The sequence below is a fragment of the Engystomops pustulosus genome, unplaced genomic scaffold (genome assembly GCF_040894005.1).
Source record: "Engystomops pustulosus unplaced genomic scaffold, aEngPut4.maternal MAT_SCAFFOLD_110, whole genome shotgun sequence".
Classification (NCBI taxonomy): Eukaryota; Metazoa; Chordata; class Amphibia; order Anura; family Leptodactylidae; genus Engystomops; species Engystomops pustulosus.
The window spans coordinates 100858-115534 of NW_027284992.1; the positions used below are offsets into that span (position 1 = coordinate 100858).

General features: G+C 50.8%; 1 protein-coding gene across 3 annotated transcripts in view; it reads left to right on the forward strand.

Annotated features, from left to right (window-relative positions):
- Positions 1–14677, forward strand: part of LOC140107068 (N-acetyllactosaminide alpha-1,3-galactosyltransferase-like) — a 30870-nt gene that overhangs the window by 8721 nt on the left and 7472 nt on the right. The window contains exons 1-2 of one of the 3 annotated variants that reach the window (XM_072131636.1): positions 10368–11186; positions 11761–11994. The exons of 1 other annotated variant lie outside the window; for it this stretch is intronic. In XM_072131636.1, coding sequence (XP_071987737.1) covers positions 11941–11994 — 54 coding nt within the window. In that variant the 5' untranslated portion in view covers positions 10368–11186; positions 11761–11940. Of the gene's footprint in view, positions 1–10367; positions 11187–11760; positions 11995–14677 lie in introns of those variants that run through there. One more of the 3 variants, XM_072131638.1, reaches the window with a different exon arrangement.

Consider the following 14677-nt stretch of genomic DNA (forward strand, 5'->3'; position numbering starts at 1 on the left):
CTCCAGCAGGTCATCCTCTCCTCTGTGCAGAGGTGAAGCTTCTCCAGCAGGTCATCCTCTCCTCTGTGCAGAGGAGAAGCCTCTCCAGCAGGTCCTCCTCTCCTCTGTGCAGAGGTGAAGCTTCTCCAGCAGGTTCTCCTCTCCTATGTGCAGAGGTGAAGTTTCTCCAGCAGGTCCTCCTCTCCTCTGTGCAGAGGTGAAGCTTCTCCAGCAGGTCATCCTCTCCTCTGTGCAGAGGTGAAGCTTCTCCAGCAGGTCATCCTCTCCTCTGTGCAGAGGAGAAGCCTCTCCAGCAGGTCCTCCTCTCCTCTGTGCAGAGGTGAAGCTTCTCCAGCAGGTTCTCCTCTCCTCTGTGCAGAGGTGAAGCCTCTCCAGCAGGTCCTCCTCTCCTCTGTGCAGAGGTGAAGCTTCTCCAGCAGGTCCTCCTCTCCTCTGTGGAGAGGTGAAGCTTCTCCAGCAGGTCCTCCTCTCCTCTGTGCAGAGGTGAAGCTTCTCCAGCAGGTCCTCCTCTCCTCTGTGCAGAGGAGAAACCTCTCCAGCAGGTCCTCCTCTCTTCTGTGCAGAGGTGAAGCTTCTCCAGCAGGTCCTCCTCTCCTCTGTGCACAGGTGAAGCTTCTCCAGCAGGTCCTCCTCTCCTCTGTGCAGAGGAGAAGCCTCTCCAGCAGGTTCTCCTCTCCTCTGTGCAGAGGTGAAGCTTCTCCAGCAGGTCCTCCTCTCCTCTGTGCAGAGGTGAAGCTTCTCCAGCAGGTCCTCCTCTCCTCTGTGCAGAGGTGAAGCTTCTCCAGCAGGTCCTCCTCTTCTCTGTGCAGAGGTGAAGCTTCTCCAGCAGGTCCTCCTCTTCTCTGTGCAGAGGAGAAGCCTCTCCAGCAGGTCCTCCTCTCCTCTGTGCAGAGGTGAAGCTTCTCCAGCAAGTCCTCCTCTCCTCTGTGGAGAGGTGAAGCTTCTCCAGCAGGTCCTCCTCTCCTCTGTGCAGAGGTGAAGCTTCTCCAGCAGGTCCTCCTCTCCTCTGTGCAGAGGTGAAGCTTCTCCAGCAGGTTCTCCTCTCCTCTGTGCAGAGGTGAAGCTTCTCCAGCAGGTCCTCCTCTCCTCTGTGCAGAGGTGAAGCTTCTCCAGCAGGTCCTCCTCTCCTCTGTGCAGAGGTGAAGCTTCTCCAGCAGGTCCTCCTCTTCTCTGTGCAGAGGTGAAGCTTCTCCAGAAGGTCCTCCTCTCCTCTGTGCAGAGGTGAAGTTTCTCCAGCAGGTCCTCCTCTCCTCTGTGCAGAGGTGAAGCTTCTCCAGCAGGTCATCCTCTCCTCTGTGCAGAGGTGAAGCTTCTCCAGCAGGTCCTCCTCTTCTCTGTGCAGAGGTGAAGCTTCTCCAGAAGGTCCTCCTCTCCTCTGTGCAGAGGTGAATCTTCTTCAGAAGGTCCTCCTCTCCTCTGTGCAGAGGTGAAGTTTCTCCAGCAGGTCCTCCTCTCCTCTGTGCAGAGGTGAAGCTTCTCCAGCAGGTCCTCCTCTCCTCTGTGCAGAGGTGAAGCTTCTCCAGCAGGTCCTCCTCTTCTCTGTGCAGAGGTGAAGCTTCTCCAGCAGGTCCTCCTCTCCTCTGTGCAGAGGTGAAGCTTCTCCAGCAGGTCATCCTCTCCTCTGTGCAGAGGTGAAGCTTCTCCAGCAGGTCATCCTCTCCTCTGTGCAGAGGAGAAGCCTCTCCAGCAGGTCATCCTCTCCTCTGTGCAGAGGTGAAGCTTCTCCAGCAGGTCCTCCTCTTCTCTGTGCAGAGGTGAAGCTTCTCCAGAAGGTCCTCCTCTCCTCTGTGCAGAGGTGAAGCTTCTTCAGAAGGTCCTCCTCTCCTCTGTGCAGAGGTGAAGCTTCTCCAGCAGGTCCTCCTCTCCTCTGTGCAGAGGTGAAGCTTCTCCAGCAGGTCCTCCTCTTCTCTGTGCAGAGGTGAAGCTTCTCCAGAAGGTCCTCCTCTCCTCTGTGCAGAGGTGAAGTTTCTCCAGCAGGTCCTCCTCTCCTCTGTGCAGAGGTGAAGCTTCTCCAGCAGGTCATCCTCTCCTCTGTGCAGAGGTGAAGCTTCTCCAGCAGGTCCTCCTCTTCTCTGTGCAGAGGTGAAGTTTCTCCAGCAGGTCCTCCTCTCCTCTGTGCAGAGGTGAAGCTTCTCCAGCAGGTCATCCTCTCCTCTGTGCAGAGGTGAAGCTTCTCCAGCAGGTCCTCCTCTTCTCTGTGCAGAGGTGAAGCTTCTCCAGAAGGTCCTCCTCTCCTCTGTGCAGAGGTGAAGCTTCTTCAGAAGGTCCTCCTCTCCTCTGTGCAGAGGTGAAGCTTCTCCAGCAGGTCCTCCTCTTCTCTGTGCAGAGGTGAAGCTTCTCCAGAAGGTCCTCCTCTCCTCTGTGCAGAGGTGAAGTTTCTCCAGCAGGTCCTCCTCTCCTCTGTGCAGAGGTGAAGCTTCTCCAGCAGGTCCTCCTCTTCTCTGTGCAGAGGTGAAGCTTCTCCAGCATGTCCTCCTCTCCTCTGTGCAGAGGTGAAGCTTCTCCAGCAGGTCATCCTCTCCTCTGTGCAGAGGTGAAGCTTCTCCAGCAGGTCATCCTCTCCTCTGTGCAGAGGAGAAGCCTCTCCAGCAGGTCATCCTCTCCTCTGTGCAGAGGTGAAGCTTCTCCAGCAGGTCATCCTCTCCTCTGTGCAGAGGTGAAGCTTCTCCAGCAGGTCATCCTCTCCTCTGTGCAGAGGTGAAGCTTCTCCAGCAGGTCATCCTCTCCTCTGTGCAGAGGAGAAGCCTCTCCAGCAGGTCATCCTCTCCTCTGTGCAGAGGTGAAGCTTCTCCAGCAGGTCATCCTCTCCTCTGTGCAGAGGTGAAGCTTCTCCAGCAGGTTCTCCTCTTCTCTGTGCAGAGGTGAAGCTTCTCCAGCAGGTCCTCCTCTTCTCTGTGCAGAGGTGAAGCTGATTACTGTTTTGCGCCGGCATGCATGCGACGGAAATCGTGGCGTGGCCGTGGGAAAACCCGATGGATTTGGAAAAACCGCCGTATTTTTTTTTAAAAAAGTGTCGCTTGACACGCACTTACTTGCACCCAGGCTAGCTTGGTGAACTTCAGTGCATTCCAGGGAACTTCAGAGCAGCAGCGACACCTGGTGGACATCGGACGCACTACCTTAGTGAATCCTGGCCGGACCCGAATCAGCGTTGGAGAACCCGCCGCTAGATCGCAAATGGACCGGGTAAGTAAATGACCCCCATTGGGTTTTTGGATAACGTGTCCTAACTTTGCGTTTTCTCCCTTGCGTTTTTTGTGTCTGTGTTTGTGAGGTGCCAACACATGTGATTACTCGCAGCAGGAGAAGATCTCGCCGTTATTACAAATTCCAGGAGACGCAGCTGCAGATAATTACCGCACATCAAGCATCTAAAAACGCAAACATTTGAAAAACGCAGCGAAAAAAGCGAATTCTTGTAATTGGATCCGTGTTGGGGATTATAAGCTTATGACAAGCTCCTGCCTGGAATTCATGATGCGCTGAGGCTTTGTTACAATGTAACTGGGTGGATAATAAAGTGTGAGGGAGACAATTGTTCTGTTGTGATGTCACTGAGGGTGAAGACACACATGGCGTTTTTAGGCCGTTTTTGGGCCGTTTTTAGTTAGTGCGTTTTCAGATCGTTAAAAACGCATGCGTTAAAAAACGCATGCGTTTTTGACCAGTTTGAATTAAGATAATTGCTCAAACCTGTCAAAAACGCATGCGTTTTTAACGATCTGAAAACGCACTAACTAAAAACGGCCCAAAAACGGCCTAAAAACGCCATGTGTGTCTTCACCCTGAGGTGTCTACATACAGGGCAGATTCCAGCACATGCGCTGCCTGAGGTGAATATTAATTAGCCCCCCCCCCCCCTCAGTAGCCTCTTCTTCTGTTCCATAGTCCGCACCCTGTCCAGTAAATGCTGAAAACTTTACTAACAATTGTTTCCACCCCCACAGGCAGGATCACTGACACTGTGACTGGCTGCAGGTTCTGAGAGTCATTGGTGGCGTCTGGTACCTAATAGACAATGGGGCACATTTACTTACCCGTCGCGATCCCCGAGGTCCGTTGCAGCCCTCCAACTACCGCCCCATCTCCCTAATTCATTGGGACACAGAGTCGTTAGCATCGGTACCAGCTGCAGCCCCCTAAACGCCCTTCTCCCTGAAAACATTTCCCCAAATCTTGAATGGAATGCACTGGTCCAAAATAAATCCCTACCCCATGATGTTGGTGGCTTTGGCATTACCAGGGGGATGGGCATCAGGGGCCGTTTTGTGGACCCCCCTGAAGGTTCCAGCAGCAGTTCCATCCCCGATCCACACCCAGAGCGGAGGAGGCCGGGCTGTCCTATGGAGCCGCTGGCAATCGCTATCAGAAATAATTGTCATATATCGGGGGCAACAATACAAAACGAATCTGTTTGTGGAAGATTTGCTTCTACCTTTAGGTCGCCCTCGCACCTCCCTCCCGAACCTCTTCCGTGTTATGGAACGGTCCGGTCTCAGGCTGAATAGACGGAAGTCGGAGGTTTTGTATTGTAATATGCAAATGCCCGCTAGAAAGCTCTAAACTTTGGTTTGTCAGACACCCCTGACCCATTGCCCTAGCTAGGGGTGTGTATCCCGGGACAATCTGCACAGCCATGTTTACCTTGATAGGGTCTGACATGAAGAAGTGGGACCTCCCGCATGTCTCCAGGACAGGAGCATAACATGGTGCAGCTCCCCAGACTCTTCACCTCTTCCATTCCCTCCAGCGACCTCCCAGCCCTCCAGTCAGAGGCAAAGAGGCCGAGAATAGAAAAAAATATTGGGGCTCATTTACTAAAGGTCCGAACACAGCACTTTGGTCGGGTTTCCCGAATGTTTCCAATTTGCGCCAAATTGCCCCGGGATTGTGGCGCATTGGCGCCGGCTTTCACACGACAGAAATCGAGGGGGGGGCGTGGCCATCAGACAACCCGATGGATTCAGAAAAAACGCGGAATTTAAAAAAAGAATTTGTGTAGCAAGATCAAGCACTTACATGCACGGAGGAGAAGATGGCGGACCTCGGCGCAGCAGCGACACAGGAAGGAAATTGTAGTGAATCCCGACAGACCCGAATCAGCGTCGGACAATGCGCCGCGGGATAACGACTGGACCGGGTAAGGGTCCATGTCTGTAACCCAGAGGTCCGGCCAGGGTCCATGTCTGTAAGCCAGAGGTCCGGCCAGGGTCCATGTCTGTAACCCAGAGGTCCGGCCAGGGTCCATGTCTGCAACCCAGAGGTCAGGCCAGGGTCCATGTCTGTAACCCAGAGGTCCGGCCAGGGTCCATGTCTGTAAGCCAGAGGTCCGGCCAGGGTCCATGTCTGTAAGCCAGAGGTCCGGCCAGGGTCCATGTCTGTAACCCAGAGGTCCGGCCAGGGTCCATGTCTGTAACCCAGAGGTCCGGCCAGGGTCCATGTCTGTAACCCAGAGGTCCGGCCAGGGTCCATGTCTGTAAGCCAGAGGTCCGGCCAGGGTCCATGTCTGTAACCCAGAGGTCCGGCCAGGGTCCATGTCTGTAACCCAGAGGTCCGGCCAGGGTCCATGTCTGTAACCCAGAGGTCCGGCCAGGGTCCATGTCTGTAACCCAGAGGTCCGGCCAGGGTCCATGTCTGTAACCCAGAGGTCCCCGCCAGGGTCCATGTCTGTAACCCAGAGGTCCCCGCCAGGGTCCATGTCTGTAACCCAGAGGTCCCCGCCAGGGTCCATGTCTGTAACCCAGAGGTCCGGCCAGGGTCCATGTCTGTAACCCAGAGGTCCGGCCAGGGTCCATGTCTGTAACCCAGAGGTCCGGCCAGGGTCCATGTCTGTAACCCAGAGGTCCGGCCAGGGTCCATCGTGCAAGTGTCACCCCCAGCAAAGGATAGACAGCAGGCTGCAAGATGGACTAAACATCGGGTCCACATCACTAAGCTGCTGCAAGCCTCCCCCCCCCCCCCCCCCCCTCTGCAGCCTCAGCTACACCCAACCATCCTCCAGGAGTGCAGGTATCTGTGTAAGACACAAGTGTGTAGTGTGCAAAGAGAGTGTTCATAGACATTCAATGCACTATTTGGATGCATATATGTGTAATTGCTTGTAAGTAGATTTGTGTGAGCTTATGTATGTGTTATGGGAATATATAGGGAATATATAGGGAATATATAGGTGCATACATCAGTATATATCTGTACATAGGCTACTATATATGTACAGTTTTCTTAAATCACTGCTCCCCTCCCCCCTCAGATGTGAGTCCATTGAAGACAGAGTGCACTGAGCCGGGTGCTGAGACCTTGGGGCTGACTGTTAGTATAAATGACAGCGATAGTCCATAACGGATGTGACAGCACATGTGTACTACAATCTGTGTGACTGCATGTGTACTACAATCTGTGTGACTGCATGTGTACTACAATCTGTGTGACTGCATGTGTACTACAATCTGTGTGACTGCATGTGTACTACAATCTGTGTGACAGCACATGTGTACTACAATCTGTGTGACTGCATGTGTACTACAATCTGTGTGACTGCATGTGTACTACAATCTGTGTGACTGCATGTGTACTACAATCTGTGTGACTGCATGTGTACTACAATCTGTGTGACTGCATGTGTACTACAATCTGTGTGACTGCATGTGTACTACAATCTGTGTGACTGCATGTGTACTACAATCTGTGTGACTGCATGTGTACTACAATCTGTGTGACTGCATGTGTACTACAATCTGTGTGACTGCATGTGTACTACAATCTGTGTGACTGCATGTGTACTACAATCTGTGTGACTGCGTGTGTACTACAATCTGTGTGACTGCATGTGTACTACAATCTGTGTGACTGCATGTGTACTACAATCTGTGTGACTGCGTGTGGCCATACATTACCCTACATTATGCATATGTCTGGGTACGGCCGGGGATGTGTCTTGTGAATTTGTGCTAGATAGTAACATTGTATCATCTCTGTAAAATGTCCCATTACATACATTACATTGTGATATATACTTTGTTGTAACACATATTTTTTTTCTATGGCAGTAACAAAATCTGCTGCCTAAGGGTCCACATAGACGTGGAGGCGGCCTGGAATTTAAAAATGGCAGAGGGAGAATAAGGCCCCTTCCACACTAGCGTTTTTCACGCGCGAGTTCTGCGCATGCTTTTGACGCGCAGAACTTGCATTGCACTCTGTCCCATTGTTTCCAATGGGTCTTTCCTCATTCGCGTTGGTTTTCACGCGCGTGCTTGCGTTTGTTTTGACGCGCGTCAAAATCGCAGCATGCTCTACTTTTGCGTTTCACGCGCGTTTTTCCCACCCCATTCAAGTCTATGGAGACGCATCAAAAATGCACTGCACTCACAAGCATTGCTAGGTGACATGAATAATTCCCCTGCTCGCGATCGCGCATTTAATTAAAAAAACACAGTGAAGAACAGTGAAGAATAGAATAAAAACAGTGAACACAGGATCATTTAAGTGAAGAACACAGTGAGAATAGATTACAGATGTTCGGCACATCTGCTTACTTGTCGGGAGATACGCGCGGAACGGTGCGAACAAAATAGCATGTGAAGAACAATATATATGTGTGAAGAACACATTGCAGATGTCTCCATACATGTTTCCATACATCTGCAATGTGTTCTTCACACATATATATTGTTCTTCACATGCTATTTTGTTCGCAGCGCTCCGCGCGTATCTCCCGGCAAGTAATCAGATGTGCCGAACATCTGTAATCTATTCTCACTGTGTTCTGCACTTAAATGATCCTGTATTCACTGTTTTTATTCTATTCTTCACTGTTCTTCACATCTGCTAACTTGTCGGGAGATAATATACGCGCAGAACAGTGAAGAATAGATCGCAGATGTTTGCATACATCTAATAACTTATCAGAACACATTGGGGGACATTGATCATAGTCAGTTAGACTGTTTTGAGCGTCTTTTAACGCTAAAATCTGGCGCATCTCGTTAATTAGGCGCATTTATGCGCCATTTCTGGCGCACGGCAAAGTTCGGCACGTATTGGTTTTGAGTCTCTGCGCCTTATCTGACATAGTGAGTGCGTCCTAAACAGATGTTTGCACGGGATCTATCACAAAAGTGCGCCTAAAAAGGCACAAAATAGGCGCAGAAAATGCACCTGCTCTGAGCAGGTGTACTTTAAAAAAACTTCCCTTTTCATTACTAAAAACATACATTTTAGGTTCCCAAATGAAGAATAACCTCTATGCAACATGGAAAATACTTCGGAGCAGTTTTAAAATGTAAAATTTCTCCAGTAACGACTTCATCATTGTCTATGGGATCATCTCTGGGAGTGATTATTGTCTTATTGTACAGATCTGAGAATATTATCAGTCTCCATTTCATGTAAATTACAATAAAAAGGGAAAAGACTCATTTCAGCAAGAATTTTTTTTTTTTTTTTTTTACATCTCTGTCACATTTAGTCCCTGCATTTGCATCATAATGATATTTTTTTTGTGCAGAGATGAAGCCCTGAACGTTCTGTCACATTTTCTCAGTCTCCTTTCATTATTGCTCACAAATGAGATCTAACAATTGCGCCAAATTTGGCGCTAATTTAGGCGCAAATAAATGGGACATGCGACAAATCCAAAGTGCATTTACTAAGGCAGAACCAGATCCATCATAGATCAGGAGCCAAAAAGAAGAGCAAACCAGGCGCAAAAACAGGCGAACCTGAGACCCACTATGATTAATGTCCCCCATTCTTTTTCAATGAAATAAAACATTTTATTCCCGAACCATGGGAAAAAACACAAAAACGCTAATGACTCCAAAGAAAAATGGAACAAAAACGCAGCCAAAAACGTCAGTTTTTCACGCATTGCCCCCTGACGTGAAATGCAACGCTAGTGTGGAAAGGGCCTTACACTAGTATCAGTCCAAATGGCACTAACATATCTGGCTGATACAGTAGTAGTGACACATACCGGCAGTCTCACAGTTACAGACATTACATTGTGATATATACATAGAGGCGGAGTCGGGTCGGGCAGAGGGAGAATAACACTAGTATCAGTCCTAATGGCACTGACATATCTGGCTGATACAGTAGTAGTGACACCGGCAGTCTCAGGGTTACAGACATTACATTGTGATACATACATAGACGCATTGCCCCATGACGTGAAATGCAACGCTAGTGTGGAAAGGGCCTTACACTAGTATCAGTCCAATGGCACTAACATATCTGGCTGATACAGTAGTAGTGACACCGGCAGTCTCACAGTTACAGACATTACATTGTGATATATACATAGAGGCGGAGTCGGGTCGGGCAGAGGGAGAATAACACTAGTATCAGTCCAATGGCACTGACATATCTGGCTGATACAGTAGTAGTGACACCGGCAGTCTCACAGTTACAGACATTACATTGTGATATATACATAGAGGCGGAGTCGGGTCGGGCAGAGGGAGAATAACACGAGTATCAGTCCAATGGCACTAACATATCTGGCTAATACAGTAGTAGTGACACCGGCAGTCTCACAGTTACAGACATTACATTGTGATATATACATAGAGGCGGAGTCGGGTCGGGCAGAGGGAGAATAACACTAGTATCAGTCCAATGGCACTGACATATCTGGCTGATACGGTAGTAGTGACACCGGCAGTCTCAGGGTTACATACAAAATAGGTTCTTTAGGTTTGTTCTTAAGTAGAATTTTTACTCAAGTCAGAACTGTATATTTTATCATTGTAGATCCAGACAAAATACATTTTTGCCCAAGCGAATTGGATTTTCAAATAGTTTGCTGTAACGGGACCAAGGATTATCAGTAAAGCTTCATTACAGACACCTTACAGCTGATCACTGCAGCCGGGGACTATAGTAACATCCAGAGAGGTCACCAGAGGTCACAGGGTGCAGAGGGGTCCGTCTGTAACTAGGGGTCGTCTGTAACTAGGGGTTGTGTGCCCTTCAGTATTGGACCGCCTGTACTTAGCATTTGGTCTTTTATGTTAGGATATTTACTTCAATTGTTCTGCTCCCATCATAGAATAGAATATGTGAAACTTCCGACTTTTACTTGAAACCAGTCTGTATGGCCGCCGTACCGTAGTACTAGGGGCATACATCGTCACAGCGGAGAGGAGCCCCTCTCCATAGGAGCGCACGGCGCTGTATAAAACATGTCCTGTCTTTCTACAAGCTCCGGAGCGGTGTGCTGCCTTGTACCACTCCCAGACAGGGCCGTGAGCCCATAGAAGTGTATGGGAGATGTATATACGTCCCCCATACGTGCCCCATACGTCCCCCATACGTCCCCCATACGTCCCCCATACGTCTCTTTACATGCACGGAGCACATACACTATTCTGAGTTATGAAATGCTCTTTCTGCACCATAGGAAGTATCAAATGAAAAACAGTGAATGCTGGGCCCTATGAATTTATTTCTTTGGTGGGCCCAAGGTACCCCAGTCCGACACTGGGGACAGATGGGAGGAGCCGGCCGGAAGCTCCCTGTGCTCCTGTAAACAAACAGGGGCACCGATCAAACGGAGCGCGGCACGGAACATCAGCGGCGCCAGAGAAGGTACACGCTCATTATTTTTACATAGCCGGCACTAAGTAAAGTTTTATACCCCGATAACCCCTTTAAACTTTTTTTGGGGGGTTAACGTGAACGAACACATTTAGGAAAAATGTTTCTAATCAACACAGAAAACTCCCGGATTGTTATTTATTCTGCACAGAAGGCGATTGGAGCGAGGAGCGAGGGCTCCGATACATGACCGTAACTCCGGAGCCTTCAGGAGGGTCACCACACGTCTTGTTCCTCTTCATCCTGGTGAATATGTTCCCGTAGGTCTCCCATGTCCCCCATTTCTACAGCTTTCTCATACACTTGCTTGCTGTCAGTGAATGGAGCCGGCTCTTGTACGTTGCTAGCTCCAGTGTGGACAATCTTCTCCTTGAGTCTCACTTCTTCTTCTTCTTGGGCGACGTTCACTTTAAGAGGTTTATTGTGCACAGAAATAACCAGACTGTAAGAATTTGGGAGCGTTGGGAGATGCGCGGCCGCCCCTCCTCGCCCCTCCTCGCCCCTCCTCGCCCCTCCTCGCACCCCTCCTCGCACCCCTCCTCCTCCTCCTCAGTGGAAAGGATGACAACATCTGGCCGGAGAACATGGTGAGCGCTTTCCGTCTACTCGTATTGTCATCCCATCATCTTCTCCCTTTTGGAGACTTTTGAGATGTTCTCCTAAAGATCCTCCTTGTATCTGTAACCTACCTGTAAGGGAGACCTACCATGAGGAATCAGAAGTGGATGTGATGGTGGACGCCTCCTCCGGACCCTGCCCTGATCTGTAATATAATAATCCTGGAGCACAAGTGGTGAAAAACTTTATTATAGTGATATGTAAATTACCTGCAGAGGCTATAGGGGCGTGTCCCAGCTTACTCCCCGCCCCAGGAGCCTCGGCAGGTAATTTACATATAACTATGATAAAGTTTTTTACAAGTTCTGTTCCAGGATTATTACATTACAGATCAGGGCGGAGGAGGCGTCCACCATCACATCTACGTCTAGTAGCAGATTCCTCATAGGTTTCCTTTAAACTGTAACATCCCATCCCCCGTCATTGTGCTGGGGGGGGGGGGCACCCAGAGGGGCTTATTGCCTCCATGTAGAGTATTTCTAGGGGTTGTACCTGGATGAAATACTCAGGAAACATCTCACCTACCAATGTATCATCTGTCAGAGCTGAGCTGCAGTACCAGAGGCCACCTGAGGCCAGGTGTGGGGCTGTTACTGGAAATGTTTTCCTGGACAATGGGGCACATTTACTTCCCCGGTCTAGTCGCGATCCCGCGGTGCGTTGTCTGACGAGGATTCGGATCTTCCGACGATTCACAAAGGTCGTGAGTCCAATTTCCTGCAGATGTCGCTGCTGCGCCGAGGTCCACCGGAGTTCACCTTCTTCTTCCTGGTGCATGTAAGTGCATTGTCCGTGTATAATGCGCTGTGCGGGGAGTCCCTAAGATCCTGCGCCCGATATCCTGCATGTGTCGCTTCCCCGCTCAGGTCCCCGGAGTTCACCTTCTTCTTCCTGGTGCATGTAAGTGCATTGTCCGTGTATAATGCGCTGTGCGGGGAGTCCCTAAGATTGTGCTCCCGATATCCTGCATGTGTCGCTTCCCCGCTCAGGTCCCCGGAGTTCACCTTCTTCTTCCTGGTGCATGTAAGTGCATTGTCCGTGTATAATGCGCTGTGCGGGGAGTCACTAAGATCCTGCACCCGATATCCTGCATGTGTCGCTTCCCCGCTCAGGTCCCCGGAGTTCACCTTCTTCTTCCTGGTGCATGTAAGTGCATTGTCCGTGCATAATGCGCTGTGCGGGTAGTCACTAAGATCCTGCACCCGATATCCTGCATGTGTCAAATCCCCGCTCAGGTCCCCGGAGTTCACCTTCTTCTTCCTGGTGCATGTAAGTGCATTGTCCGTGTATAATGCGCTGTGCGGGGAGTCACTAAGATCCTGCACCCGATATCCTGCATGTGTCGCTTCCCCGCTCAGGTCCCAGGAGTTCACCTTCTTCTTCCTGGTGCATGTAAGTGCATTGTCCGTGTATAATGTGCTGTGCGGGGAGTCACTAAGATCATGCGCCCTATATCCTGCATGTGTCGCTTCCCCGCTCAGGTCGCTGGAGTTCACCTTCTTCTTCCTGGTGCATGTAAGTGCATTGTTCATGTATAATGCGCTGTGCAGGGAGTCACTAAGATCCTGCGCCTGATATCCTGCATGTGTCGCTTCCCCGCTCAGGTCCCTGGAGTTCACCTTCTTCTTCCTGGTGCATGTAAGTGCATTGTCCGTGTATAATGCGCTGTGCAGGGAGTCACTAAGATCCTGCCCCCGATATCCTGCACGTGTCGCTTCCCCGCTCACGTCCCCGGAGTTCACCTTCTTCATCCTGGTGCATGTAAGTGCATTGTCCGTGTATAATGCGCTGTGCGGGGAGTCACTAAGATCCTGCGCCTGATATCCTGCATGTGTCGCTTCCCCGCTCAGGTCCCTGGAGTTCACCTTCTTCTTCCTGGTGCATGTAAGTGCATTGTCCGTGTATAATGCGCTGTGCGGGGAGTCACTAAGATCCTGCGCCCGATATCCTGCATGTGTCGCTTCCCCGCTCAGGTCCCTGGAGTTCACCTTCTTCTTCCTGGTGCATGTAAGTGCATTGTCCGTGTATAATGCGCTGTGTGGGGAGTCACTAAGATCCTGCACCCGATATCCTGCATGTGTCGCTTCCCCGCTCAGGTCCCTGGAGTTCACCTTCTTCTTCCTGGTGCATGTAAGTGCATTGTCCGTGTATAATGCGCTGTGCGGGGAGTCACTAAGATCCTGCACCCGATATCCTGCATGTGTCACTTCCCCGCTCAGGTCCCTGGAGTTCACCTTCTTCTTCCTGGTGCATGTAAGTGCATTGTCCGTGTATAATGCGCTGTGTGGGGAGTCACTAAGATTGTGCGCTCGATATCCTGCATGTGTCGCTTCCCCGCTCAGGTCCCCGGAGTTCACCTTCTTCTTCCTGGTGCATGTAAGTGCATTGTCCGTGTATAATGCGCTGTGCGGGGAGTCACTAAGATCCTGCACCTGATATCCTGCATGTGTCGCTTACCTGCTCAGGTCCCCGGAGTTCACCTTCTTCTTCCTGGTGCATGTAAGTGCATTGTCCGTGTATAATGCGCTGTGCGGGGAGTCACTAAGATCCTTCCTCCGTTATCCTGCATGTGTCCCTCCCCGCTCAGGTCCCTGGAGTTCACCTTCTTCTTCCTGGTGCATGTAAGTGCATTGTCCGTGTATAATGCGCTGTGCGGGGAGTCACTAAGATCGTGCGCCCGATATCCTGCATGTGTTGCTTCCCCGCTCAGGTCCCCGGAGTTCACCTTCTTCTTCCTGGTGCATGTAAGTGCATTGTCCGTGTATAATGCGCTGTACAGGGAGTCACTAAGATCCTGCACCCGATATCCTGCATGTGTCGCTTCCCCGCTCAGGTCCCCAGAGTTCACCTTCTTCTTCCTGGTGCATGTAAGTGCATTGTCCGTGTATAATGCGCTGTGCGGGGAGTCACTAAGATCCTGCACCCGATATCCTGCATGTGTCACTTCCCTGCTCAGGTCCCCGGAGTTCACCTTCTTCTTCCTGGTGCATGTAAGTCCATTGTCCGTGTATTATGCGCTGTGCGAGTAGTCACTAAGATCCTGCACCCGATATCCTGCATGTGTCGCTTCCCCGCTCAGGTCCCCGGAGTTCACCTTCTTCCTCCTGGTGCATGTAAGTGCATTGTCCATGTATAATGTGCTGTGCAGGGAGTCACTAAGATCCTGCCCCGATATCCTGCATGTGTCGCTTCCCCGCTCAGGTCCCCGGAGTTCACCTTCTTCTTCCTGGTGCATGTAAGTACATTGTCCGTGTATAATGCGCTGTGCGGAGAGTCCCTAAGATCCTGCCCCGATATCCTGCATGTGTCGCTTCCCCGCTCAGGTCCCCGGTGTTCACTTTCCTCTTCCTGGTGCATGTAAGTGCATTGTCAGTGTATAATGCGCTGTGCGGGGAGTCACTAAGATCCTGCGCCCGATATCCTGCATGTGTCGCTGCCCCACTCAGGTCCCCGGAGTTCA